The sequence below is a fragment of the Takifugu rubripes genome, chromosome 8 (assembly GCF_901000725.2).
Source record: "Takifugu rubripes chromosome 8, fTakRub1.2, whole genome shotgun sequence".
Taxonomy (NCBI): domain Eukaryota; kingdom Metazoa; phylum Chordata; class Actinopteri; order Tetraodontiformes; family Tetraodontidae; genus Takifugu; species Takifugu rubripes.
This window is the reverse complement of record NC_042292.1, coordinates 14,043,132-14,070,327: the sequence shown is the minus strand read 5'-3', so window position 1 is coordinate 14,070,327 and position 27,196 is coordinate 14,043,132. Positions and strand designations below refer to the sequence as shown.

At 43.2% G+C, this 27,196-nt stretch overlaps 5 protein-coding genes, 1 long non-coding RNA gene and 2 other non-coding genes across 9 annotated transcripts; 4 read left to right on the top strand and 4 right to left on the bottom strand.

Moving 5' to 3' along the window:
* Positions 1 to 1,148: 1,148 nt before the first annotated feature.
* Positions 1,149 to 2,456, top strand: LOC105418180 (interleukin-8-like). The gene is made up of 3 exons (XM_029841050.1): positions 1,149 to 1,305; positions 1,822 to 1,957; positions 2,119 to 2,456. The coding sequence occupies exons 1-3, from the start codon at positions 1,254 to 1,256 to the stop codon at positions 2,240 to 2,242; spliced, it is 312 nt and encodes a 103-aa protein (XP_029696910.1). The 5' UTR covers positions 1,149 to 1,253; the 3' UTR covers positions 2,243 to 2,456.
* Positions 2,457 to 8,156: 5,700 nt separating this feature from the next.
* On the bottom strand, positions 8,157 to 10,352 carry trmt10b (tRNA methyltransferase 10B). Of its 2 annotated transcripts, none has more exons than XM_011616807.2 (9): positions 10,279 to 10,352; positions 9,894 to 10,050; positions 9,607 to 9,715; positions 9,381 to 9,514; positions 9,154 to 9,306; positions 8,922 to 9,000; positions 8,622 to 8,689; positions 8,415 to 8,538; positions 8,157 to 8,352 (listed from the first exon to the last, which is right to left on the bottom strand). In XM_011616807.2, the coding sequence occupies exons 1-9, from the start codon at positions 10,341 to 10,343 to the stop codon at positions 8,225 to 8,227; spliced, it is 1,017 nt and encodes a 338-aa protein (XP_011615109.2). In that variant the 5' UTR covers positions 10,344 to 10,352; the 3' UTR covers positions 8,157 to 8,224. The 2 variants fall into 2 exon arrangements, with proteins under 2 accessions (XP_011615109.2, XP_029696865.1); XM_029841005.1 differs by having other exon boundaries at positions 9,622 to 9,715.
* Positions 10,353 to 11,703: 1,351 nt separating this feature from the next.
* On the top strand, positions 11,704 to 11,919 carry LOC115250880 (small nucleolar RNA U3). Its single transcript, XR_003889443.1, has one exon. It is a non-coding gene; the product is annotated as a small nucleolar RNA U3 (small nucleolar RNA).
* Positions 11,920 to 12,018: 99 nt separating this feature from the next.
* LOC115250812 (uncharacterized) lies at positions 12,019 to 12,524 on the bottom strand. The gene is made up of 3 exons (XR_003889392.1): positions 12,395 to 12,524; positions 12,268 to 12,323; positions 12,019 to 12,149 (listed from the first exon to the last, which is right to left on the bottom strand). It is a non-coding gene; the product is annotated as an uncharacterized lncRNA (long non-coding RNA).
* A 170-nt stretch (positions 12,525 to 12,694) lies between these two features.
* Positions 12,695 to 12,767, top strand: trnak-cuu (transfer RNA lysine (anticodon CUU)). The gene has a single exon. It is a non-coding gene; the product is annotated as a tRNA-Lys (tRNA).
* A 446-nt stretch (positions 12,768 to 13,213) lies between these two features.
* On the bottom strand, positions 13,214 to 21,884 carry gba2 (glucosidase, beta (bile acid) 2). Its single transcript, XM_003975937.3, has 18 exons — positions 21,515 to 21,884; positions 20,785 to 21,414; positions 18,628 to 18,719; positions 18,231 to 18,346; positions 17,934 to 18,152; positions 17,618 to 17,857; positions 17,426 to 17,528; positions 17,139 to 17,292; positions 16,944 to 17,069; positions 16,686 to 16,870; positions 16,437 to 16,541; positions 16,254 to 16,361; positions 16,024 to 16,175; positions 15,838 to 15,944; positions 15,417 to 15,559; positions 15,216 to 15,331; positions 14,917 to 15,108; positions 13,214 to 14,835 (listed from the first exon to the last, which is right to left on the bottom strand). Exons 2-18 carry the CDS (start codon positions 20,976 to 20,978, stop codon positions 14,641 to 14,643), a joined length of 2,547 nt encoding a protein of 848 aa, XP_003975986.2. The 5' UTR covers positions 20,979 to 21,414; positions 21,515 to 21,884; the 3' UTR covers positions 13,214 to 14,640.
* A 185-nt stretch (positions 21,885 to 22,069) lies between these two features.
* Positions 22,070 to 25,394, top strand: rgp1 (GP1 homolog, RAB6A GEF complex partner 1). Its single transcript, XM_003975932.3, has 9 exons — positions 22,070 to 22,486; positions 22,607 to 22,722; positions 22,908 to 23,041; positions 23,602 to 23,685; positions 23,762 to 23,911; positions 24,055 to 24,201; positions 24,356 to 24,483; positions 24,567 to 24,744; positions 24,825 to 25,394. The coding sequence occupies exons 2-9, from the start codon at positions 22,607 to 22,609 to the stop codon at positions 25,046 to 25,048; spliced, it is 1,161 nt and encodes a 386-aa protein (XP_003975981.1). The 5' UTR covers positions 22,070 to 22,486; the 3' UTR covers positions 25,049 to 25,394.
* Positions 25,395 to 25,776: 382 nt separating this feature from the next.
* Positions 25,777 to 26,373, bottom strand: msmp1 (microseminoprotein, prostate associated 1). The gene is made up of 3 exons (XM_029841088.1): positions 26,241 to 26,373; positions 26,048 to 26,156; positions 25,777 to 25,948 (listed from the first exon to the last, which is right to left on the bottom strand). Exons 1-3 carry the CDS (start codon positions 26,347 to 26,349, stop codon positions 25,777 to 25,779), a joined length of 390 nt encoding a protein of 129 aa, XP_029696948.1. The 5' UTR covers positions 26,350 to 26,373.
* Positions 26,374 to 27,196: the final 823 nt, after the last annotated feature.

Sequence of the window (27,196 nt, the reverse complement as noted above, 5' to 3'; positions counted from 1 at the left end):
ATTAACATCCTGAGATAATCTTGACCCTAAATGATACAAAAAAAAGTGCATTCCCATATTCCTCATGTGAAACATTGTATACATTTTGCCATAAATTGAACATTTTAAATCCCTGTCAAAGGGAAGAGACGCAAGTTCTAGAAAAACAAACATTTCAGTAGCATGGCTATTATTATTTTTTTGCTTGTTTGTTTTATTTAATATAATTTCTTTTTTCTTTGAGTTATCAAGATAGCCGCCCACCGGCGCTGCCCCTCTAGACAGCCAGAGGTGGAAGGAGCTTCAAAGTTTGTGCTGTTGCACGTCAAATTTCCAAATGTGGGCAACCACATGTTTCAACATCTATTCCTTCTCATCCCTGCCTGTCTCTGTCGGGGGATTTCAAAGTGGCCGTTGGGAAACCGGAGACCTGACTGTTGATGGAGCAGGTCACCACCTCACACGTGCAGACTGGGTGAAATCCCCCCCCCCCTTCCCCATTGTAGTTGCTGTTCCTCAACTGATCCTGGAGCTCGTCACAGCAGCATCAGCACATTCCGTCCGCATCTTCGGAGGGATGTTTGGCTGCGCTGTTTACATCACTGGGTGGCCTGTCTGGTAGCCTGCGAGGGTGACAGCAATTCATAACACGCACGCGCGGTCAACATTGGCAAATGGACCTTGTCCCTCTAGTAGCGCCCGTTATTTTATGGTTTGGTTTGTTACACATTATTATTTAGCGTATTCCTTATTGTATATCATAAATGGCATCACAACGCTCATAAATGATCCGGTTGTGCTCACTGTTATGAGCTTCAGGATTCATCCACACGCTCGTGTAGCTGAAAAATAATCTGTCCTTTGTGCTTCACGTGTGTGTATTATTTAAGATCGGACAGCACCTTCCAGCTGAGGTCGGGGGGGTTTTTGTTGAAAATCCGGCAGCTCCACGGTGAGCAGAAGAGACGTGAAGCCGTTCGCTGGGTAGCGGGACGCTGGGTGACTCACCAGTGTGGTCGCCAACCTCGAGGGCGCCGGCGAGGCCTCTGGCCGGTCCCGTCTCATGACTGCACATGTGAAGGCGCTAAAGTGAAACCTAGGCGCGCACATGGAAAACGAGGTTGTTGTGCGTTTTTTAAATTTTCCCCCGAGCACATGATCGCTGTTTGGACAAACACGGGGGGAGCAAAGCTGCATATAAACCGTCTCGGCGGCTGTTGGACATCAGTCACATCCAGGACAGAAGGAAATCAGCGAGCAGCTGCGGAAACAAGATGAAGCTCTGCATCCTCCTCGTGTTCGCCACCATGCTGGCTGTCATCACTGGTAACAAGATTTATCTCTTTCCCACCAGCTATGGACAAATGGACTTTTATTTGGAAAGTTAGACAGGCGTCATCCTGGAGCTTAAGTCAGGATGTGCTCTGCATCGGACTGGCAAAAAGCCTAGACATTGGTCATGAGTTGCAGTCATTAGTAATTAGTTGCAGTCATTAGTCATTAGTTGCACTGTTAGAGACCTTAGCACTCTAGTGACATTGTTAAGTATGCAGAGACGGGCAGATGCTATCATGAGAGGAAGGTGGTAATAGGAAAGAGGAAATACCCTCTTAAAGTTTTGAAACAGATATTAAGAAATTCTTACGAAGAAACCTGACCTTTGGAGTGAGCTCAGAGTCTGGTTGCACTGCCCATGGCCCCCTAAGTGGTGCTTGATTTAAAAAATAAATCAGATTTGAGCTATACTGTACACAACAGAGTAAATTCCACAGAATTTTATTGAATAAAATATTTCATTTAATTGTTCATTTAAAGGTTTGTTAATTAATTGGATGTTGACAGGAATGCCACCGATCAGCAGGGACTACAACAACCGCTGCCGCTGCCTGCAGGTGGAGTCCAGGATCATCCCTCCCGACAACCTGAAGAGCATCAAGCTCATCACAGAAGGGCCCCACTGTCCCGAGAAGGAAGTCATGTAAGCAAGTTTCCTCCCTGTGGATAAAGTTTAACTGGGTCTCCCGTTCCAGGAGCAGCCTTCCAAACCCATTTTGAGATTAAAACTGCACTTAAAAATTAAGTGTCTGAAGTGGTTTTGCCTTGGAACCTAAATTTTAACGATCGCCTTCTCTTGACCAGAGCTAACTTGGTGAACGGAGCCAAGGTTTGCCTCAACCCCAAGTCCACCTGGGTGAAGAAACTGGTCCATTTTGTTCTTGGGAAACAGCTCAGTCGGAAGCAAGCAACACTGCCTAAGGCCTGAAATCATGTTGCAATAATTGATTTGATACCGAAAGTGCTTTATTTCCCTCTCTGCGAGTATGAGCCACACCGAGTCTACGTGTCTTTTAAAGCTGACTGATGTGATTTTATGGTTTATGCAAAGGAGACGATACTGACTCAATGTTCATTATAAACTGTGTAGTGTCACTGTATTCCTTCATAATCTGAAAATAAAATGCCGTTCTGCCGCTGTGCCAGAGTCTAGTCTATCACTCTTCTAATCAGACAGTTGAACCGTTGGTTTTGTTTCATTGTCCTGCTCTTTCCAAACACTTTTGCATTTTTCTCAACGGAGAAACAGCTTCCTGACAGGTGACTCAAAGGGTTCCGTAGAAAGATTTGATAGAATATGGACAGAAACATCCAAAAGTAAATATTGGGTTGACACAATGTCACCTCTGGCTCACTGAATCAAAATATAGAAGAGAAACACAAAATCAAGAAAAGGAGAAACGAAAAAGGGAAAAAGAAGAGAAAAATAAGAACCCCTTGTACCCATGTGTATGTGAGAGAGGAGGACAACAAAACAGGAGGCAGAAGTCGACTGATAAACATGCCTCCTCCGTATGTTCCTCCACCTCATGTTCCACCAGCTCCCCCTCAGGGGGTCCCATTGGACCCGCCCGCAGCCTTAGCCCCCCTGGCTCCGAACGCTAATCCCTTTTTGGGCCCCTCTCCATCGGGAGCCCAGTGCAGAAATGACCACATGCAGGACAACACTGTGCAGATGTACCCACTGATCCAGGTTGCAAACCCACAAGCCGGTGTGCAGGGTCAAGCACCTACTCTCTTGGTGTATAGAACCTGGACTCCAGAAGACTGTAAAAAAGCTTGTGATGGCATAACCTCGCCCCAAATGGACGTAGAGTTGTGCATCCAAGACATAAGACAGTTACTAAGAAGTTACCATACTAACGGTACTGAAACCCAGCAAGTCCTCATGTGCGTTAATGGCAAGAAATGGGGCACTGTTAGAGGAGATTGGATCCCAGTGGATCCAGCCACTCAACGACCATGGCAGCCTGGCAGCCAAGAACTAAATGACAGACTCGACAGACTGTACGAGCGCATGCGAACTACTTTTACCAGACGAGCTGACTACAGCGCCATTACGGCCACGAGACAAAAGACTGACGAAAGTTTTGAAGACTATAGTATGAGAATGAAAGATGTGTTCCGGAAGAATAGTGGAATTCCGTATGCGGAAGAACCAGAAGGTCCCTACCAACAGCAGTTAAAGCAAGCTATACATGGGGGATCAAAATCAGAGATAAAAACCTGGGTAGAGAGACAATTAGTTGATTTCGGAATTTGTACCCTAAGCCGCTATGAACAACATGATATGCATGCTGAAAGACAATGCCAAAAGAGTAAGAATCAATTGACAGGCATGTTCTACAATGCCAACCCTCTCCCAAGCCGAGGCCACGGGCGTGGGCGTGGGCGAGGCCGAGGCGGAAGGGGAGGAGGAGGCAATTCTCGTGAAAATGATCAGTGTCATTATTGTAAAGATTATGGACACCGGGAACGTGATTGCATAAAGAAACAACGTGACCAGAGATACAATAGAGGACAGCAGCAAGGTTCTAATCCACCTCGACAATGACTAGAACCGGAAAAAGATGTCACAAATATGAAAACAAATCAGGGCACAAAATTTGACCAATTTGAAAAATATGACTCAGAAGATGTTTTAGACTTAGAAACCATCTTCCGGTTTGCTGAAGGAAAACCAGAAATACAACTGACAGTGTTAGGTAATTCTTTAACATTCTTAGTAGATACGGGTGCAGGTAAATCAGTAATTAGAGATCCAATAGCCCTGACACCAACCTCTACACCGATTTTTGTGAGATCAGCAAATGGTCTCGTAACTAAAGAAAGAATGTCAGTTCCTGTAGATGTTTGTGACCCTGTGAGTGGAATCACACTTAAAGCTCCTTTTGTGATCTCCACCACATGTCCCGTAAATCTATTAGGAAGAGATCTTTTCTCTCAGTTTCAGTTAATGATTCGTACTACAGCCGAAGGGATGTGGTCTGTAGATAGAATGGTTAATCTGTGGGTAAGAGAAGGAGGGACGTGCAGTAAATACTGGTCACTCGACATTCCTGAAAAGCAGCTTTACCATATATCATAGTGACCCAATCACTATGATATATGGTAAAGCTCTGTCATACTTACAGCCCGAAGCCCAGCTCCACAATCAAGCTGACTTGCATGTAACCACGCACATGGAGCGCATAGGTCAGGGGTGTCCAAACTACGGCCCGCGGGCCAACTGTGGCCCTTCGCCCATTTTTAATTGGCCCGCAAGACATTTTATAAATAGAATAGAATATGGCCCGTACTTCAACTTTTGCTTGAGTATATTGGACTTCTTAGTTTTAACACCAGGGGGAGCTACTGTTGGCATCAAGGCAGTTACTCCACCAAAAAGGAAAACCCTGCTTTTGCGCATCACTTTGTAATAAGCGTTTTTCTGGTTAACACACAGTGTACACACCGCTGTGTACAGCGCACACACTGCACACGCAAAAGCAGCTCATCTCATCCGATGCAGATTTGCTCCTTGATCAAGTGACATTTGTCCGGATTTTTGGCACGAGTGGCGTCAGATCAGCACCACAGCTTGATGGCCCGATTTACATACCCAGCTGATACTCACCAGAATAATTTACTAAATTGATATGCACGTCCAGTTCAGTCTGTTAATGTTGATAACCATTTCAAGGTAAAGTTATTAGGAGTGCTCCTAAGCCTAATAACTTAAATAACAAGCTCGAAATCTACCAGTTTCCAAGGTAGTTTTCTCTGTCAACTGGACTGGGTTTCTTCTCTTGAAGACGTTTCGCCTTCTATCCAGAAGGCTTCTTCAGTTCTGAAATCGCTGGGGAGAGAGCTTGAAAATATATAGCCCCTGTGGACCATTAGCATGCTAATGATCTGGGTGGTCACCTGAGAGTCGTTAGCAGGGTCGTTCGTCGGGTCGTTCACCTAGTTTCTGTTTGAAAGGGGGGTCAATGAAGCTATCCATGTTAAATTGGAAAAACCATCCTTAAACAGAGGTGGTGGCCTGAGGCACTTCCTGTCACCCACATACAATTTTTCTGTACTGTAAATCTTCTAAGAAGAAATTTGAGGATGTTGTTCTGGGAATGAGCTACCAAAGCTTTTTCTGAATAACTCAATAAAGATCCATTTATGGAAAGCTGTGATGAAGGCAGTTTTGTCTTTAATTATATTCAACAATATAACATATTTGACCACTTTTAATTGATTTTTCTAACTTTAATACACTAAAGTTAAGGCTATATACCTAATTTCTAGTAAGTGGCCCAGCCCCTCCTATATTTTTATGTATTTGGCCCTCGGTGCAAAAAGTTTGGACACCCCTGCTGTAAATAATGCCTTTGACCTCCCCACCACTGTGTCCTGGCCTGCGTTCGGGTCCGCTACCACCACGTATCGTAACACTGCAGGCACTACACTGTTAGCAAATCATCCATTACACAGTTTTTCTAGATTTTATTCAGCTAACACCATGTGAAGGTAAACAATATTGTCTAGTAGTCTTAGATGGATTTACTAGATGGGTAGAAATTTTCCCCACGGCAAAAGCAGATGCACTAACAGCGGCAAAAGTCCTATGTAGAGAGATCATTCCCAGGTTTGGCATTCCGAAGGTCATCTGGAGCGACAATGGAAGCCGTTTTGTAAATGAGGTAGTGGAAACTGTAGGAGTAACTTTGGAAATTGATTTGAAGAATCACTGTACATACCACCCTCAGAGTGCAGGGTTGGTTGAAAGAGTCAACGGTACTATTAAGAACAGACTGAAGAAGTGTATGGACGAGACAGGAAAGAACTGGATGTTTTGTCTCGACCTGGTGAAATTATGGATGCACATAACACCACACAAGAAAACAGGCATCACACCTTTTGAAGCATTATTTGGGCGGCGGTTCTGGGTAAAGATTAACCAAGGTTCCAGAATCTCACCACTCAATTATTTATAACGTGAAGGCTGAGCCCTTCTCATTCGAGCGGAAAGGGAGAACCGTTGACTCACAGTTGACAGTTAATGCATCAACCATTCACCTGATCAAAGGAGGACTTATATTTTTCACAGACTGACTCCGACTGAAGGATCAAGATCAGATTTTCAAAAGTTTGAGAAATGCATATAAATGTGGACATTGTGAGAAGAATTGTTATTACTATTATTGTTTAGATGCTGTGATGTGTAGATTTAAAGTGTTTGAGGAATGCTGTTAAGAAAAAGGAATGTGTGAATGTTTAAACTAAGTGCTGGAGCGGTTTACATAACCAGCACTTAGAGGTATCCTGTTCATTAAGACAAGGAGGTCGTAAAGATGGGAAAAGTAGATAGGAAGCAAGGAATCGTGAGGTCCTGATTGACATAAATCTTGTGTGCACCAATAAAAGAGGCGAGCGAGCAGCAGACGAGCAGAGTTGACAGAGGAAGCTTGAACTGCTGCTCAGCTCTCCCTTGCAAGGAGTCTTAACATAAGAGTAAAGAACAGCGCGCGTGACAAACTTCACCCTTACAACATATATGCCCTTAAGCTACAGCACCACAAAGGGCCAAATGGCCATTTTACCCAGGCTTGAGAACAAAATTTGGTTTATTTGGTTCCAGTATTTTTGGTTTTGTACCTTTTTGCATTCAGAGGGACAAGCCACTGTTGCTGTGGCTTCTGTGATTTGTTGGCGAGGTTGTGGCAATAAATTACAGCATTTTGTGGCTTCAGCTCCAGAACAAGATGAAAATTGCCCTGTTCGAGGCAAACGTGCAAAACAAAAGATGTCCACATGAACTGAGGTCAAGGTGTTTGTAGAAAGGAGTGAGTTTCCCTTTCTACCAAAATGAATACATTTCGTAATATTGTGTTGTCCAGCTATTATTGCAACATAACAGGAAATAACACATTAAAAAATAAAGATTACACTTTAGCTGGTTTTTGTCTTTTATCAATATCAATATCAATCTTTATTTATATGGCACTTTTCATACGCTAGGTAGCACAAAGTGCCTCACAAAGGATAAAAACAGCAAAGAGAACAAGAGAATCAAGAAAAGGACACACACACACATGCATACAACACACTTACACACACATCCACACACACAAACAAGCTTAGACAAGCTGAGACATGGCTGGGCACCGAGACCTGAGGCGAAGGAGACGCCACCTTTGGAGGCCCACCAGGCCGAGGGAGGTCACGGTCCGTGACCACAGGCGGTACCGCCACAAAGACCACCCCGACCCGGACAGACCGGAGGCTCCACACCAAAGCACAGAGCCCCCTAACCACCCAGGCCAGGGTCGACAATGGGACAGCACCCCCAGCGGTAGACCGGAAACATCTCCCAGCCTGGCAGGCCCCCATGAGGAAACACCATGAGGAGACACTGGAGCTAAAAACCGAAGGACTGAAACGGTAAATGGGATAAAAGGTATAAAAGCTAAAAGCTGAGGAACTAAGAATTGGAGTAGTAAAACAGTACTAAGACTAAAACAGACTAAAACAGTAAATGGGATAAAAGGTGTAAAGACTAAAAACTGAGAATAAGAACTGAGGGAGTAAAACAGTACTAAGACTAAAACAGACTAAAACAGTAAATGGGATAAAAGGTGTAAAGACTAAAAACTGAGAGACTAAGAACTGAGGGAGTAAAACAGTAAAAGTGTCAAGTAAAATAAGGATAAGACATAAAATAAATTGAAAATAATCAGAAAATCAATTAAAGGCCTGATTAAAAAGGTGTGTCTTGAGCCTCTTTTTAAAAATCTCAACAGTCTCTGCGGCCCTTTTGATTTCCTCGATTGTGTTCCATTTTGCTCTGTGATGTCTCCTTTTTCTCATTCCACACGGGCACATTTTTTTATTTCCTCATTGCTTTTGAATAAAGAGTCAGAGCAGCAAAAGTTGCGCACTATTCTGCTTCAGAAATCGGTGCGTGCACAGCTGACGAAACCACGTAACCTTTGCTGCGGGGAAACCAGGCCTGCAGGGCTTCGCTCCAGCTCCCGGTGCTGCACAATGTTATCAGGATATCAAACACTGCAGACAGAGAGGGGATGTGTTAGATTCAGCTTACTTACACCCGATAAATGCTGGCCCACCTTGATTAATGGCCAGGATCTTCGAGTGGAAATTCTTGTCGTTTTCTTTCTTCACCATGTACTCATCTATAGGCAGCCTTGCCGTGCGCACGCTCAGCTCTCTGGCCCTTGAGAAGCTCAGCCTCTGCGAGGGAGGCGTTTCAAAAGTAGTGGTTCGGTTACGTTCGAAGCATCTTCGGATCAGCAAAAGCTGCAGGGATGTTATACCTTCTGGATGCTTTCATCCACGAGGCCTCCCAGGACATACACTTTATCAGCATCCACCGTTTTTAGGGCTGAAATACAGATTAAGTGGAGAGAAAAACAGTTTTACATTGATGTCCACACTGCGTTATTATTATAATTTGAGTTTTAACTTTTCATTTATCTTCATCTCCCGTGTAAATTTGTTTTATAACCTTAATAATAAAGTATTAATTGGTACTGGCACTATCGCGCAAAAAAGATGCAAGCGCGCCCTCTAGTGTCCAAAATATAAAACTGTTGGACACCGTCACCGGGACTAACCTTCCTCAGCATCTGGTGTGAGATACACCATAGTTTCGGAAGAAAATAGGTCCTCGCAACTTTCTTCTGTAATCTCCATCTGAAAGAGCGGATTTTCTTTCTTGTTATCAGGCAAACGTCTTAAATCGTGCCTCATCCCGATGTTTAAAACACCACACCGTATGTCTACAATTCGCTGTTCCTGTCAGAAATATTCAGCAGCAGATTGGGCAAGTTTAGGGACGATAATTACCGTATAGTTGAGAAAGCCTTCGTTCATTCGAAGGCACTCTTTGTACAGCCGTCCAGTGTCACTCATGTTGGTCAGAAAAACGTGAAACGGCCGTGTGGCCTTCTTATTTGAACCATACAGCCTTCTTAGCTGACCTGCAAGCCGACTAATTTCCTGAAAGAGATACAGAATGTAGCTGGGATCGCCGTTAACCACTGTTGCTCTGTGGACGTTTGCTAATCACCCACCTTGTCAGACATACTGTCCGTCATGCTCAGGTCAATGCAGAGTTTGGGCCCCGTGGACCGAGCCTCAGCTAAACGCTCTTTGGAAACTTCTTTCATGACCCGCTTAGAATACTGAGGATTTGAGTTACTCGTTTCTGTAAAGCAAACATATAGAAAACAGACGGTCGACACACAAGTCAAACTTAATAATAAATAGTGTCATCTAACCAGATTACATCGTGTGTACCAGCCTCCTGCTCACGGTTGAGCTTCCTTCTTTGCTTCTCTTCTTTCCTCTTGCTCTTCTTAGCTGCCAGCTGCTTTTCCCAATTACGCTGCTTCCTCATTACATTTCTCTGTTCATTTAATCAAACAAAAAGAGATGTGTGTGTAAACATCAAACGAATCACTTGACTTTCAGGTAACTGCAAACTGACTTTTTTTAAGTGAAGAAGTTGCATTTTATCACTCAGTTATGTACACGATTTCAATAATTACATGCAGTAAGTAATTGCTAAGAACAGAAGAACTTACTGAACATGTTGCATCTCCCTTTCCTGGCCTTTCTTCCACCGTATCAGTGTCAAAGTCTAAAAAAAGGAGACTCAGCTCTTCAGAAACGCCATTGAGCTGCATTTCACAGACATCTGCGTCACGATGTGCCATTTCACTGGAGTTTTCAAGGGTGCAACTAAAAGAGAGTAAGCGTGATCTTAACAATCATATTTAAAATCTGAACATTTCCATAATCTTATGAAGTGATCTACTAGCGATCTTCTCATCAACAAACGTCGGTGTCATCTGTTTACAATATAACAAGGTCTTTACTTAGCCTAAAACTAATCAAAGTTAAATATTTTAATCGCACACGTGCAGAAAAACATCGCACGAGTGATATAATTGGAAAAAATAAACATACTTAAAAGTATGTTGGCCTTTACGTTTCCAAGACGGCTTTTTCCGAATATGTGAGCAGAGACGCATTTGAATGACGTAGGCATTACGCATTAAAGAATGCGACGATTGAAACATCTGCAGTTCTAAAGAGTCACCAAACGGTGGCAATAGAGGGTCATTGAACCCATAAATGACCCACCAAGAAAGGCCTTCCTCTTGATCACATTTACATAGTTAATGGTTCCTATTGCTTGTGCTCACAATACAATAGGTTAAAGTATTAATAGGTTCGGTTATCTGAACTCACTTTACCTGTTATCTGTTGTTGATCTCGTCTCCTTTTTTACACAACTAGATTTTCCAAGATTCATGTAAGTACATTTCTTTAAAATTATTTATGTCTTTGTTCCAATGTCTAGAACACATACAGATTTAATTGTTTTGGAAAAAAAATCTTCAAATTTTATATGTCTATGCTGTACAAGTTGGACCAAAGCTTGGTAGACAAAATAGCCTCTGTTCCTTGAACAATACACAGGGATACTAAACTTTTCGCATGGTCACACATTGAAAAAACGTTGTACAAATGGGTTTTTCTATGGGATGTCCAAGTAGCACTTGCATTTTTGGGGGATGTTGCATAGCATTGTTCAGTAACTGGTGTGAATGGTCTTGAATAAGAACCTGTAACAACTTTGGTCAGATGCATGTGTTGCTTTTAGTATAAGTAGGAAACATAACAGACCCGCCACAGTGTTCTCTACAAGTGGGACTTGTTAATATTTGAGTTGAAGACCTTCAACGACTTTGACATGAATTATTTTTGAAATAGTTTTAGAGCATGTATAGTAAGTTGAAAATACACAGATTTATTACACTACAAAATACTACAATTTTGTAGTCTAATGAAATTAATACACAGCCTTTTGCTCATTGAATTTGAGCGGCACATTAAGCTCTTCCGCGACGGGAACTATCGTGTTTAGTTGTTTTCGCCGGGAGTCAAACATTGATGCACACATTCTCTATTTAATGTTTCAAGTTATCTTTCTCCATGCCGCTTTCATTACATGTAGTTACACGTAAATCTGTACATTACGTGGGCAACGAATATAAACTCAAACGGTGGTTTTTCACCATTATTACACCCTTTTAGCGCCAGCTTTTGAAGCGAACGGTCACTCAAGCCAACGTCTGGTCGGGGGGTGGGTGTTTGGCGAGATTGCATTGTGGGTATTCGATACAAAGTTAAACTTTTTTGCTATTATTATCATTCGTATATCATCGTTGATGACGTGCTTTGGCTGATACATATACACGTATACTGTGTACTTCTTCTGCTATCGGCATGTCTATTTATCTTTCAATGCAGCGTTGTAATGTATTCACCATGACAGAGAAAGGTATCGTGGACATACTAGCCATTAGACCGAACTGAAGGTTAATTAAGACTATACTTTCAGGGATCATTTCTATAGTTCGTAACTTGAGGAATGAGTTTCTAAAGTGTTGGTCTCGCTAACCACGATGAAGAGCTGCTGATACTCTTTCCTGAGCGCGAAGCGAGCGGAGAATCCTGATTTTTTCATGTGTTCTCCGCTTTTGATGACCGTTCAGCGTCTCCTTCCGGGGACTTTGTGGGGAGGAGTATGATCAGAGTGGTTATCACATGATGTAAAAAGAGAAATGTTAATACTTCAAGGCTTTAAATCGTTAACCTGGTCTGAGTGTCAAAACAGGTTGTGTGTTTTAACCTCAAACCGGAAAGCTTATTAAAAAGTCTACTAAAAGTCCAGTCCGTGCGAAGCAGAACGGGTCAACCACATGATGGGGAAGAACACACGGCGGAAACACCTCCACATGGGGGGTCTGTCGCAGCAGGGGGTGGCGATCCTGCAAAGAAACCCGGTTAAATCTAACGGCATCAGAAGGTCTGAAAAGTAGTCTTGTGCTTAGTCTATAGGTTGTCTCTACATTACACACATCAAACAATGACGTTTTTCCCGTTTACCTTTATGCCCGCAAACGGCGGGATTCGATCCGTTACGGGAGGAACGCCTCAAAAACCTAAAAAAATATATTTTAAGATTATTCCCCTGAATAATCCCCTGAGAAGATGAACCCAAAAGTCATGTTACCTAAAATGGCTGCCAAGAGCCGTTGTTCTTTTACATATTATCCGATGATGCAAAGTTTGGATCATTTAGATCAGCAGTTTTATGAATGCTAGGCGCTGCAAACAGTAACAAAACCTTTTTGAGAATCAGTTTGCAAAGTTTGAGAAATGGCTGGAGAATGTGTAAACAGAGGTAACAAAGAATCCTAATGAAATTAAGAAGCTAAAATTGGACAACAAAGAGCTCAAAGCCAAATTTCCGAATAATTTCAAGTATTGTGCTGCAAAGATTATATTTTTAATATCAGCCCGTCGCTCCCGTGCCCGGCTAGCTCAGTCGGTAGAGCATGAGACTCTTAATCTCAGGGTCGTGGGTTCGAGCCCCACGTTGGGCGCTGCATCTTTTTTCTTCATAGCTATTTTATAATTGACATAAGTAATTCTCCCAATAAGTACCTACTACTCTTTGAACATCTGTACGATATACGCAAAGTACACGTGGAACAATTTGTCGGTTCTTACTCATCTATAGCTAACATTTTTTTTTTGTCTTAATTTGCACTTGCATTTTCAAAATAAAATTATCAATCATTAAAACCCAGGGTGGTCTGGAACTGTGATGGAATATTAATCAAAATGGCAGAGGGATGAGCCCATCCAGGGACACATGCATCTTCTTTTTCAGTTTGTCCATCTAAAATGTGTCAGATCATAGAGGAATCACTAAAGGTGGGAAGCATATTGCTTTCTGTGAAACTGCATTACTAAAACTTTTCAATGTATGAATGAATTTATTGATATACGGTATATGAATGTCAGTGGCTATATTAAGGAGTCATTATGTGATGACAGGAGTGAATTTTTTTATTTTAATCGCCTATGACAAAGTTTCTGCATTGGACTCAGCCCTAATGAATTGTGATACAGAGCCCAATTTATAGGTGCATAGCCTGCGTTTTTCAAAGAAAATGATTTTTTTTCTTAATGTCCCATTAATTTCAGAAATATTTACAATAGTTTACCATGCAACTTGCACAGAGGAAACCATAATTTCTTGTGCAAGTTGCACGGTAAAGCTGCCTGAAGGCGTGACCTTATTGCTACTATAAATAGAAATTTGATTTGAACACCCCGCAGCCTCTGGAAAAAAACAAACAAACATTTATTCTACATGATTGTCAATTTTTTATAAAACACATAAGTGAGAAGTTGATAGGCTAACATGCAGCAAGGCACCAATTAAAGGGCATCTATTAAGCAAACTGACTGTTGCTTTAGTATATAACCCCAGGAGTGTCCATTTCAAAAACAAATTCAATGTTTGCTGCCAAAAATGTGTCTCAAAGCACTCTATTAGAAGTTCAGATAATTGGAATAATCTCACCCTTGCGCCAGGTTTCTACTCCTATGTTAGATTCAGGAGTTTCGACTTCTTTCAGTCATACTCTCGATAAAGCAAGAAACTCCTGAAACACATATGACACCTCAAAGACTTTCCTGCTCACCAGCATGCACCTCCGCATCATCTCATATCAACTCCACAGAGATCTTCTCCCAAGTTCTCTTCACACCAACACCCCAAGACTCCCTCCAGACACTCCCCGCGCCGCTTACATGCCATACTGAACTCGTGGTTCTCCCCATTCACATACATTAGCGTCAGGGTCTGATCAAAGCGGGCAGATTTACACTGGGACCAAGCTAATATATTAACTCGTATAATAATAAATCGCCACCCTTCAAACATCCTCCACACCAACCAGCCACACAGCGACACAAAATCCGTTGTCATGCTCTTCCACACGGGCTCAATCATAGCCAGGTCATAGCATGGTCAGGTGCGGAATAACAATACAAATAATTTCATGATGGGCCCAATCTTTCTCCTCTTCTTGTATTCATTGGACCACCTCACTTAACCTGCGTATATTCCATTAAGTATTTTAAGTTCTTTGTTGGGCTAAGACTTTTTTTTCCTGTGCTTTTCTGTGATTGAAATTACCCTACTGCCATAACACTAAAAACAAGTGATGTGGGATAAATAAACACCATTTGTTCAAGTATGTAGACAATAACTGTAGTCTTCTCTCCAGTGCAGGAAGTTCCACAGGTAAACTATGTAATAACGTGCATTGTCATAAATTTGATAATGGTCCTTTATAATTTCATGATGTTATTCCAGTGACACCCCCACAAAACATTTGAAGCTTAATAGCATTCGTCAGTCTGGTGGCTCTGGTCTGTCCTTGTATCTCATCCATGACAGATTTAACTGGAGTGTTTATTCCTTGAAGCATCCAGCGCTAGCTGCATGGCCCAGATGCTCAGAGGCCTCATGTACGCCAAAGAACGGTAGATGCCTTTTTCGCAGTAGGCTTCAGGGGTCTGGAAGGCCATCCCCAGTCGCTCCCATACAGTCCGGTAACAACCTTCAGCTGTTCGCATCCCCTCCTCCAGCATCCCCTGAGAAGACGAATACAAAAACAGTGGATTTTAAACAGAGGTTTGGTTGAAAGAAAAGGAGGAAAGTTGAGAACGCCTCACCTCATGGATCATTGTGGCTGCCAGTCCGTACACGACCCCAATCCAGACTTCATCTGACTGGACACTGGAGCGATCGGGCACTCCCTCAGGGCGCATGCCATTAACAGCCCCCATTTGGCCTCCAGCAAAACTCATTACATTCAAGTCAAATACGGTTTTAAGCGCCCTCTGGATCTTCTCTTTTGGAAAGGCCTAAAAGGAGAAACGCATAGTTTTAAAACCCACAAAAGGTGCGTTGGTAATTCGCTGTGGAATTTTTAGCTTAGCATATTAAATGGGGAGGGAAGTAATCCACTTGCCTGGTATTCGCCGTCTCCCAAACCGGATGCTCGCAGAAACCAGTGGCCAGCACACTGGTCAGACATGACACTATTGGAATGGTCTTTTCCACTGCTATCATAGTTGTAGTACTTGCCTAATCATATAGATAAGATCAGACATTTTAATCATCCAGCAAAGGCGAGGCCACGCCATACATTCACCAAACGTTGTTAGCTTACCGTTCCATAGCACTTTGTCATAGGCAACGCTCCCCCTGTCTAATATGTCTCTGTAATACTGGTATTTCATTTCATTTTCCAAAAGTCTGGCCATTTTGCACATGACAACCAGGGACGCCAACCACAGCCCACCACAGTACGCACTATGAAACATTGAGATGGGATTCAAACTTTTATAACTGCAGCATTACAAGTGTGTTTGTGTTAGCATAAGACAGACCACAGGTGCTAGTTTCTGCCCTTTCACATTTCCTCCTAGCAGTGCAAGTGCAACCACAAAACATTGAGAGTGGCCCTTTAAGGGAGTGATTTCACTTGCTGTGTTACTGTAAATACTCCGCGATAGTGAAAGCACCTTTTGTCAACCCTCTGTTCAAAGAGCTCACCGTCATACTGGATTCTTTTCTAAAAGGCGTCTCACCTCGGCCCCGTCACCGTCCAACCATCATAGGTCTGGTCGGCAAATCCAGAGTTCTCTATCAGCCCATCGCCATCCAGGTCAAATTTTAGCGCCGACTCCATCACCGTCTAGCGGACCAACCAGAAAAAACAAGTCCATCTGAATTCTGTAGTTGGGTTTAAGATGCAGACATGGAAGGCAACATACCTGGCAGATGGGCCACATGTCCTGGAGGTACTGACTGTCCTGGGTGAGATGAAAGTCTCTGTACACTTGCAGGACAAACTTCAGGTTCAGGTCTTTCCAGTCTGCAGTGTTGTGGATGAGGTACGCGTTTACCCTCTGCCACGGCTCATCCTCTGTCGACAGAGGTCACAGGTTTCGCAGCAAGAGTTTGATTGCCTCTTAACTCAAATTTGAGGTGTCTTGTTTCTTACCTGGGTCACCGATGTCATGGGGCACCACACCTTTAGTCTTGACAGGAGAACACCGGCCGTTCATCAGATAGAGCCTCTCTGTCGGGTCTTGCTGAACCACGCTGCCAGCTGAGAAGAGACCTCTGCGGTAAAACATTGCTCTTTTCATCAGGTACTTGTGCGTGACGCTGGGATTGTGCTCACCGATATCATACTGCAGACTGAGAGCAAGTTTGGGCCACAGCATGATGAGGGCAAAAGAGGCATAGTAGTGCACGTCATACGTGTTGTACATTCGGTACTCCTGGCCTGGAAAAAAACATGCTAATATCAAACCATGTGGCAACAAAAGAAACCATTTCCTTCCTTACTGATGAAAACCTGAAGTTTATAAAATTCGATGAAGTGGGAAAAACAATTCAGAAAAACGTGCTTGCTTCTTTCACCCCTTACCCTCTAGATAGGCAAAACGGCCATAATCCTTGATGACACTGGGCTGTGCTGGCAGACCCCCTTCCTCGGAGCGCAGTCCTCCACTGACATCGGCATCCTCCGCTAGCTCCGTCCACACCGTCCCTCCATCAGCAACGAAGTACAGTTCGTTGAAGAGGGCCGACTTATACCAGGTGGGCAGCGAGCTGTAAAGATGGCAAGAGGGTCAAGCTTTTCATATTGTTAATTGTTGGATGCATGACTCGGTCTAACGAACACCTGTCCTGTAAAATGGGTCCCTGCCACTCCTCTATGCTCTTTTCCCAACCTCTGTAGTGCGTTAAGGCGTGGTGGCTCAGCAGGGGGCAGGCATCTCCTTTGCTGCCATAATAGCGCGTGTATCTCCTGAACACACAAATAAGTCAAAGCGCGAGTTGGACAAAAGCAAATAAAACGTGCTAAACATGCACCGACCTGCTGTGCTCTTTTTCCCCAGAGCCAAAGGTGATTTTAGGCATGTCCCAGGCCAGGCAGAACTCCAACGAGCCGCGGCTCTGGGTGGCCACCGAGCAGCCCGCAGCCAAAGCTGCTGCCACCCTTTCTCCTTTAGCTGTCGGCGGGCTGGATCCTTCAAAGATTAGCGAGAGAAGTTAAGCCTCATACAACTGCGTCCAAAGATAACAAACCTTTTTTTTTTTTAACCATTTTGTGGGGCCAGCTGGTTTTGCATCTGCAGGAAACAGGGGACGTTCAACGCTTACCCGTAGGAGAGTCCAGCCGTCCGTCAGTGATGAGGTCACTCCACAGGCCATGACAGGTCCCCTTTGGGCTGAAGGCTGTCTGGTGTGTAACTTCCCGCTTGGGCTTTCAAAATATGGCCCCAAAAACACTTGATCAATCAATATCCTGAGGTGCATTAGAAATATTTCCAACCCAGAGCTTGTGAATCTAACCTGTTCTCGGGCTGCGATGCACAAAGTGTAAGGGTTCACGGCAGTGCAGTGATGGAGCAAGACTCCTGACACTGCCTCTCCATTCTTCTCCAGGCGGAATGGTTCGTTCCAGTGCCCCCCGCTCTTGTCATCTGCGTGTCCTGACCCGTTGAGCAGCGTGAACATGATGGAGACGTCCAGGGCATAATCATTCTTGTTCTCTATATCCCACACGAATACTGCCACAGGTAAACTGGCATCCTGGGCGGAGACAGAAAAGGAGGGAAATTTACAGAAGTTCGACAATCTTTACAAATGCAGTCACAGCATCACGCACTTGGTAGTCATGAGGGATGATGGGTGAGATCTGTCTGCAGGTTAAAGTGACGTTCTGTCCGGGCAGGTGGTACACATTCCAGGCACGGGGGTACAATGCGTGATAGTAGGCATACTCGCCACAGAAGCCCCAGTTCCAGCCTTGCAATGTGGGAGGACGCTCCACAGAGAGCACCTGCTGGTAAACCGTCTGCCCGTTGCGCCGCAAACACACCATAAACTGCCAGGAGACATTGAGCAGAAGAGCATTTTATTTTCAATGCCATCAATTCCCAGCAGGGGTATGACGCTGATTTACCTGATTTTCGATAACCGTTTTGTAGTGGTACATCCCGGGTTTGAGCTGCCATCTGCAGAATTCCCCCCTCCACCCTCTTGTGATGGTTCCTCCTCCAATCCCTCCCAGTGGAGCACCTAGAATGTATGATGCCATGGGTGGACGAGCATGTTATTGTAGAATAACTAACCCAAAAAAAAAAATCACTTTTTTAGATCATGTTTAGTTTCTTACTATTTGGTTTGTATTATAAAAGAAGTTGTAGCCTAAGTTTGTCTGGCAAGGTAACGCCCCAACTTGTCAGGCCAGTTTGGGTGTTAACATAAAGCTAGCATTGTATTTGAAAGATAAAATGTATCTTGTAGCTGGCTTCTTTACCAAGTCAAAGTTGGAGGGCATGTAACAGACCTGAACTTACCATATATTTGACGTAAGGGTACGGCTCCAAATATATCAATGAATGGAGCCTTTTTTTCAACCCGAGTCTTCTTGTACCACCAATATAGATACCTGGACAATCACATACATACATGCACACACATACACACACTATCAGCTGTGCATAGGTTTTCAGTTAATGAGCAATAGACCCTAACCAGAGTCCACTTGGTCAAAAATGCAGTTTGCAATTTAGCTTCAGCTCCGTTCAGCTAAGACTGGAACAGTGGATTACTTGTATTTACAATTACCAACAGACACAAAGACACACAGAGAGTGAAAATGGGCAATGATGCATCTGGTGGAAGGAAACAGCTGGAAAAGAAAGACAATGAAGTGGCGGATCCACTTTATCTGAGTGATGTTAACTGAATGTGTTTACCGAGCTTGCAACATCCATTCCCTTCTAAAATCATGGTGCAAATTATCAAGTACAGTAAATATGTCAAAATATGCTTTCTCTAAAGAGCACCTGCAAGAAAAGAATATCCGAGTCCAGAAAGGGCTCCTGCACAGACTTCTCATCTGTCAAAAAATGCCTTGGACCCCGAGACAGGCTAATGTTCTGAACTTGACCTGACAGAATTTATAGTTATTGTCATCCTAAGCTAATGACTTTTTCACTGACATGTATTAAAATGACTAAACACAGAAGCCTCCAGAGTTGCAGTTTCTGGTGTTTCTTTCCTGTCAGATGCTTAAAAATGCTTCAAGGCTCAAAAAGTAGGCCAACAATTTACACTGTGGCAACAGATAAAAAAAGGCATATGAATTCTGCTGTTGATGAAAGGGTTTTTCCCCCCCGCTGTCAAAACAAACCTTTCCAAAGCCACGCAAACCCCTGACTGTCGTCTGACCCAAACCTAACTGCACAGCTCAGTTCATGGAACAATGATGACAAAGCTCTGCTCTAGAGATGAATGAGATCACTTTACGCTAGTTATTTAAAGCTGTGACACATTACACTACTGATGTTAGCAGAACAATGGTCCTTGGCCCAGATCTGGGTCTAAACAGACCCTAACTGGTTCAGCAGCACATTACCAGAACTGCCTGGTGCCTGTAATGTAATAGTTCTTTAAAATTACAGCAAAACTGCCGTTAACTTACAAGTTTATGCAACTGCTGTGTCTCTTGGAATGTGAAAAAAAACTACCGGTACATGCTTGTAACAGCAGGAAGTTGCTGACCAGGAACCTGAATGTCTACAAAAATCTACAAAAATTAGAGAGTATCAACACCAGGCATTGTTCTGACACCATCCTTATCTAAAATGATTGGTACTTTTAATGGCTGTCAATTCCAGCCACCTACACTCAAGGGGAAAAAAAAGATGATGCTGAGTAGTAATCTTTGCCAGAAGATGACACAGCAAATCATCATGTGTGTCTTGTCCTGCTCAGACAAAGACAGCGTGCTCCCGGCACAAACGTGGCTGCTCCCATCACTAAAAAAAACGCTGGTTTGGGAATTCTATCACCAGATGACTACACCATTTCGGAATGCAAACTGCTAGCTAAACATTACAAGAGTTGGTATGAAGAGTATCTTGGTTCATTACTAGTAACTTGCTAAAACACCTCAGGGTGAAAGATGAGATATGTCTCGGTATATTGATATGTCAGTATCAATGAAGTGAGTACTTGTACTCAGTCTGAAAATAGCAGTATCAAACCTCTCTACTAAAAATATAGGTAAAGATGTTTTACTTTAGATCAAGTACAGTCACTATCAATAAAAAGGTCCCTTCACTCTAGAGTTATTTTATAACACATTATCAGGATAGATAGGGTTGAACTGAGATAAAATACTATTTGCTGTGCATCTTAAAACCCTCTTAATGGAGGGAATGTGTCAACATAAATATCAGATGGGCAATTGGGAAGCAAACACGGCCTTATCAACTGATGCTAAGACCTTGATTTTCTTTTTATCTACATTTCAGATATCAAGATTTGAGCTGCCTTCAGGCTGACTTTACACCCAGACAAACCCTCTTCTAGTAAAAGTAGTGAATAAACTTCCGCCTTGAACTTGAGCCCTACCCTGAATCAGAGCCCATGTATCATGTAAGTGTGCAAATAAAACGTTTAATTGAATATTTTGCAAAACTAACCTGCGCCTTAAAGAGTCTCACCTGATTCCAAGGCCTAGATGTTCCCAAACTTGGGACAGTGAGACATCTCCCGATTGAAAAGGCTTCCTCTTCTCCTTGAATTCGTGTGCGAGGCAGATACGCCAACCCTCTCCAGGGACTCCGTGGCCCATTTCCTTAGAGACATACCTGCTCATGAGGTCAGCTGTGCATTTTTCACCCCACTCTGCAGTCATTTTCTGCAAATGGCCAACTGCAAGTTGTAATATCGAATGGTTATGGTAAAGCCTGTACTTGCAAATGGGGATTTGGTGGCAACCTTGGTCAACCTAGGCGTTGTTTTTGTACAGTCATTGACTTGCAAAAAGAGGTAGCAAGGCGTTACTACGGCAATTGAACTCGTGCCTGGTGTGTGCAGACTTTAAGTTTTAAACTTAAGTAGTCTGCCAAACAATTGTTTATTTAATTATCTAATAATGAAACTGCCTACTATTTTATAAAACATCTAGAGTTGGATTTAGTGTTAGTAATTTTCTTCAGATTACAGGCAATTTGAGGTCTCTTTTACATAAACTTTAAGCAAGAATGGCTGGATGAATAGGTGACAGCTAGAGGCGGCCAGATAATGCAGGGGCCTCTGGAAACCAATTCTGACTTGCTTGCTCAGAATACCTGCAGTGAAGACAAATAGGATGTAATGCAATGAGCGATTAGAATTATAATCAGTAGTGAGCATCTTGTCACGATTAATTCTGCAAGATAAACTACCTACTTGATCAAGGTTGGAGAACAGTATTTGTAGTTGTGCGATCGGGTGAAATGAAAAGGTGGTTTAAACACCGCAGATACGGTGTCAGTTCTTCGCTGTCGCAAACCGACTTGGGAGCCATGTAGCTCCAGCTGCTAGTCAGTCGTCGACGAACAATAAAAGCAACCGCAACCCGGTTTTGTGTGCCCTCAGCTATGCCTGTAAGGCCACAACGTTTTGTAATGTCCTTGGTGTTATAACTTTTCCTGACCGTTTATACGTACATTCATTAGCAATTGGGCTTTTTTACTAGCAGGCAGTATTGTTTCTCGGCCTCAACTTTGCAAATCAACGAGGCTATAATCCTAGCCTCACAAGTCTAACGCGGCGAAATACATTACCACTCAAGTGCTTTTTAGACCGTATGATTTAGAGCTTTAGGGGTGTTTTATTTGTCATTTCTAAATTCGTTCCTTCTTTATGATCAGCGGTATATTCAGATATAGCGGTTGGAATACGTGAATGTGTAGGATATTTATATATGTTAACGTCCTTGTTCCTCATAGTTACCATAACAACATTGCGTTTTCCGGGGAGTATCCCACGGCAAGTCTTTAAATGGCCAACCAAAAAGCGAAACTATAATATTTTCTTGTGGGTTTGCCGTTTTAGACACGTTTGATATGGATGCAAATGCAATTAGAGAATTTTAAACATATATAAAAATATATGTTTAAAAAGGTATTCGTTTTAATTTCAATTTTACATATTTTTAGGTGTCCCACTTCCCAGGGTGAGGTATTGAACATTCCACCGCTGCTATCTGGTAGCTACATATTTGTTTACTGTAGCTTCGACGTTAGCTCATAGTTTAAGCTATGCATCGATCATGTGAGACGGCTTTAATATTTCGCAATATTTAATAGAATCAGAATTCTTTGGCTTTTAGAATAGAAAACATTGGGGATTTCTTGGTTTCTACAATTCCATCTAAAGGTATGCGTTCTCCTTGACCGAGCAGGACTGTGTATCTGCTATCATACCATAGCAGCTTTGTGAATACACTGTGGAGTCTGCATATATATTTATTTGGTAACTCGATGTTTGGCGTTTCAGATGATCGAAGTGGTGGCCTCCATGGCTCGAGGGCCCGTGTTCCTCGCCGGGGAGCTCATGGAGTGTCTAATAACCTTCACCAACCCCATGTCTCACTTTTCCACATCGGCCAGCAGGTTGTCATCCTCTTATTTGTTCAGGGATTACAATAAAGCTTTAATTACGGGCTGATTCTTGAATGCCATGCATTGATACATTTTGAATGCATTTTTAGATTCCATTAATGTGTCAATGTGGAGAACTAAACACCCCGTTAAAAGATGCTTTTTTAATTGTACTCTTTCCCCCCTGTCTGAACCAGTGAGATGCTTGCCTGGGCCAGTGCCCAGATCCATTGCCAGTTTCATGCCAGTGAGAGCAGAGTGGCTTTACCCATTCAGGGCAACAAGCAAGATGTTCAGGCTGGGAGCGACACGGTGCTCATTCCAAGTAGAGGTCAGTGAAGTGTTTAAGGGTGAGCCTTGGATTGCTAATTTAGGGACAGATTATGGACTATCATTCCAATTACAGAACCAAGGTAGTTGGGGAGAGAGATTTGGGTGTCTTTTAATAAAGGTTGTTGGGCAGTGATCTGAATGCTCAGAGGATCATGTTTGAGTAAGGCCTGTATTCATCTGAGTAACAGGATCCAGGATGGGCTATCCGTCAGAACATATTTCCAATGGAATACAGTAGGTTTTACGGCATTTATTCGCAATGCTGAGGTTTGGAAATAGTCTTGTAGATAAGATTGAGGTTAACTGATGCTGAAATACAGTGCAATAGTGGGCAGTAGTAATATAAAGGTACATAATATAATCGATATGTCAGTGGTAGCGCAGTCTGAGAGAATGTAATAGGTTGCTTTATCATCAAAGCCCCTTGGCCCTCCAGGGTCAAAGTCTCCTGGATCCATGATTGTTTCTATCACAAGAAGGGCCTTTTTCCTACTGTTAAGTAACAATGCAGACCATTGCAGTCTGGCTCAAATAACCTAAAATCCCTTCCTTTTACAGGCGAGCGAGGACAATGTGTGCTGGACACCCCACCTAAAATATTATTCTGTGACCTGCGTCTGGATCCCGGGGAGAGCAAAACTTGTAGGTGTGAACGCTACACTTGCATTGTGGGATAATTAAGATTTCAAAATGCCCATTTGTTTTCTGTCTTTTACAGATTCCTACAGTGAGATTGTGCCCATAGATGGTCCTCCAAGTTTCCGCGGTCAGGCGGTTAAATATGTCTACAAATTGACCATCGGTTGCCAGAGAGTCAACTCTCCCATCAAGCTGCTCAGAGTTCCCTTCAGAGTTCTTGTTCTGCAAGGTTGGGTGCATTTAAATAATTTTACATTTTAGTTAATAATCAGGTGTGTGACTTTAGCCCCGACGGTGTTTTCGTGACTAGATTGAAACCGCCCTGCACAAACCTGTTCACTATTTACCCAGAACTGTTTATTTAATCTCCAGGCATGCCAGAACCGCCATTTCCTCAAGATGAGGAGGTCTCCCCTTCAAACCCATTCCTAGAGGAAGAAGAGGGTAGCCGCAGGGACGCTCAGCCTTTAGAGAGAGCACTGGACATGCTGATGGTCACGACATCCAGACGTTGTCCACGTTAGTTCCCTTTAGCATCTCTCCACATTGCTGGTTATACAGACGTAGCATTTTGCTAGTTGTTTGTCCTTTTAAAGACTTTATTTGTTAAATAGTCTCTTTTGAGTCAGCATTATAAGACGCTAAGTTATTTGTTTTGTTTTGTTTTTTCCAGACATGTTTAATATCACCAATATGCGTGGGAAAGTGGCCAAATTTTGCATCTTCAAGACTGTTTACAGACTCGGGGAGGATATCATCGGCACGTTTAACTTTTCTGAGGGAGACATTCCCTGCCTGCAGGTGCCGTTCCTGTCTTTACGTATTGCTCTGCTCAGTATTTGTGCAACATTTTCAAACAAAAACAACGCCGGTTTGATTTACAGTATTCCGTCAGCCTTCAGAGTGAGGAGGAGATCCAGCAGAAGTACCAGCGGCGTCCGGTGCAGGCGGTCAGCGTGACGGGTCACGGTCGTCACCTGGAATCGTGCCTCCACACTGCCTCGAGTCACTTCTCGCTCCCCATTCCTCTCAATGTCACACCAGGCTTCAGCACAGACATAGGTCAGTCACCAGAAGGCTTAAATGTGTCTCTCTGTGAATCTGTCGTCATTTGAATGACTGAAAACTCTGATTCTGTGCAGTGAACTTGAAGTGGCGTCTGCACTTTGAATTCGTCACTGCCCGAGAGCCGCTGGAACCGCCTACGGTGCTGCAGAACCAATCGGAGGTCATCGTGTGGACCGGCACAGAACATGTCGACGTGGATACATTCAGCTGGGATCTGCCCATTAAAGTTTTGCCCACCAACCCGGCCTTGGCATCCTACATGTCCCACTTTACGGGGTCCAATAGTATTAATATCTGACTGACAAATGAGGTGCGGAGAGAGAGAGAGAGAGAGAGACATTGGTTTTTATTATACAGATGAAAGATGTTAAAGTTGGACATTTTAAGAACAAATCACCATTTTTTGTGGACTGAAGAAGTTGTACACAGGCAGCAATGGACTCCAAAGAAAGCATGCAGCTCATGTTTTTTCTCTTCATATGTATATTTTTTTGATCTGAACATTGTTGTTCTTTCTCATTTCACTTAACATCTCTTTGTTATTTCAAATATTTTTACTCTTTACGTTTAATTTTGAGCAGTTATATTCAGATGTAAAAATTACAGGAGAAAAATTGAATTAAAAGTGCGATATATATTTGAAATGTGTGAGGACATAATTCATCACATCAAAAGTTCTGCATGTTTTCACCAAAAAAAGTGTATTTTCTTTATTCAGATAGTATGTGAGTTACAGCAGAGAGCAGGTAGAATTCAACAAAGTTAATGCTGGAGGTTATGGTGTGTGTGTGTTTTACATACTTCTACATTTAATCGACATTTGGTTACTTCTTTTAGCAAGTTTATAGCCATGACTAATACCTAATACGAAGCGCTGCGTGTTAATTGCTTTGAATTTCTTTGAAAACAACTATATTTTCACAGACTGACACGCTCAAAAATCACAGATGCTGTTCCACACGATTACAAGTGCAATGGTGAATGATTTTACCCTTTACTAAGCCTTATTTTCACAGAGCATCCATTCTACCCCTGTAGCTGCTGCTGTAGTCGAGGTGATCCGTGACTGGGGTCCTGCATGGAGTCGCCGGGGAAACAGGGCAGACGAGGGTCCACAGTCTGGACCAGGGACACTCTGCAGCTAACCGGCTCCACCTGCACCTGACACCACGCGGGGAAATCCACTGGCCGATGCACCCTGGGAGGTGGGTAGTGTAAAGAGACACTTTCAATGCACCTTCATTAAAATAAAAGAAGCAAGTCTCCACAGAACCATTGAAGTTGTGTGAGCACTCACGTCTCACAGCATCCGACACCGACGGGATGCAGGCAGGTACACTGCAGACAAGCGTTGTCCATCCAGCTGTCGCCCAGTGAGTAGTTCTTCCCCTCAAAGACACAAAGCGCTAAAACCACAAACACTTTTAGGCAAACAACACATTTTCTATTGTATCCAGATCAAACCAAGTGTTGAGGACATCCGACCTCACCTCTGGAGTCAAAGTTGCACACCATGGGTGCAGCAGAGTTACCGCCCACCCAGAGGAGAAACCCTGAAGCTGCAAGCACAAAGTGAACCACGGAGAGCTCCATCTTCATCTGGTCCACCTCACTTTTGCTCTCTTATTTATACATCCGGAGGCTCTTACGACTGCAATCGGAGGTGGGGTCGGCGCCGTCATGCAACTCGAAGGTCTGGCTGAAGATGACATCCATCAGGGAACGATTCGGTGGTGATTTGTGGGTGGTAAACAGAAGAGAATCTTGTATCTTGGAACTGTTTCGGGCACTCTGGAGAACACCTCGATGTGCTCCAGTGGGCATGAACCTCCTGTGATAGAAACAATGACACATCCAGTGCAGTAACTAAGAGAGGGTGGGCAGGAGAGGGAATGGAATTATAGAACGTGATTCAACATTTCAAACTCTTGTGCGGTTCAGTTAACACAAGGGGCAGAAACTGACATTGCATATGTAAAACACATGTTTAAGAATGCTGATTCATCATGTCATCAGAAACAAATTACTCTTGTCAGATTGAGTATCTGAATTTGTTTTTGTTGTTTTTGTTGTTGTTCGTTTTGTTGTCCAAGACCATAGTCAGCAGAGTCGGAGGCATCTTGGGGTGTCACTATCAAACTATATGCTGCTGAATTTCTAATCAGCTGCTCAAGCTCTGCTACCTGCTAGTGTGCAAACTGAGAATGAACATGCTGCAATTCCCACTTCTCTACTCAACAAAGCTCCCACATTTTGCAAACCAGTGTAATCATTGTGCTTGTAAGGTGTCTTGATGAGGGCAAAAAAGCAAGAAAATGTCAGACCTGTAAATCATGACCCATCCAAATGCAACCCTGCTTCCTCCAATAAAAAAATTATCTCATCAGAAGTAGGGCGTCATTGGAAAATCCTCTCAGCCCTGTCGCAGGAAGCTCCGAGGCCTCGT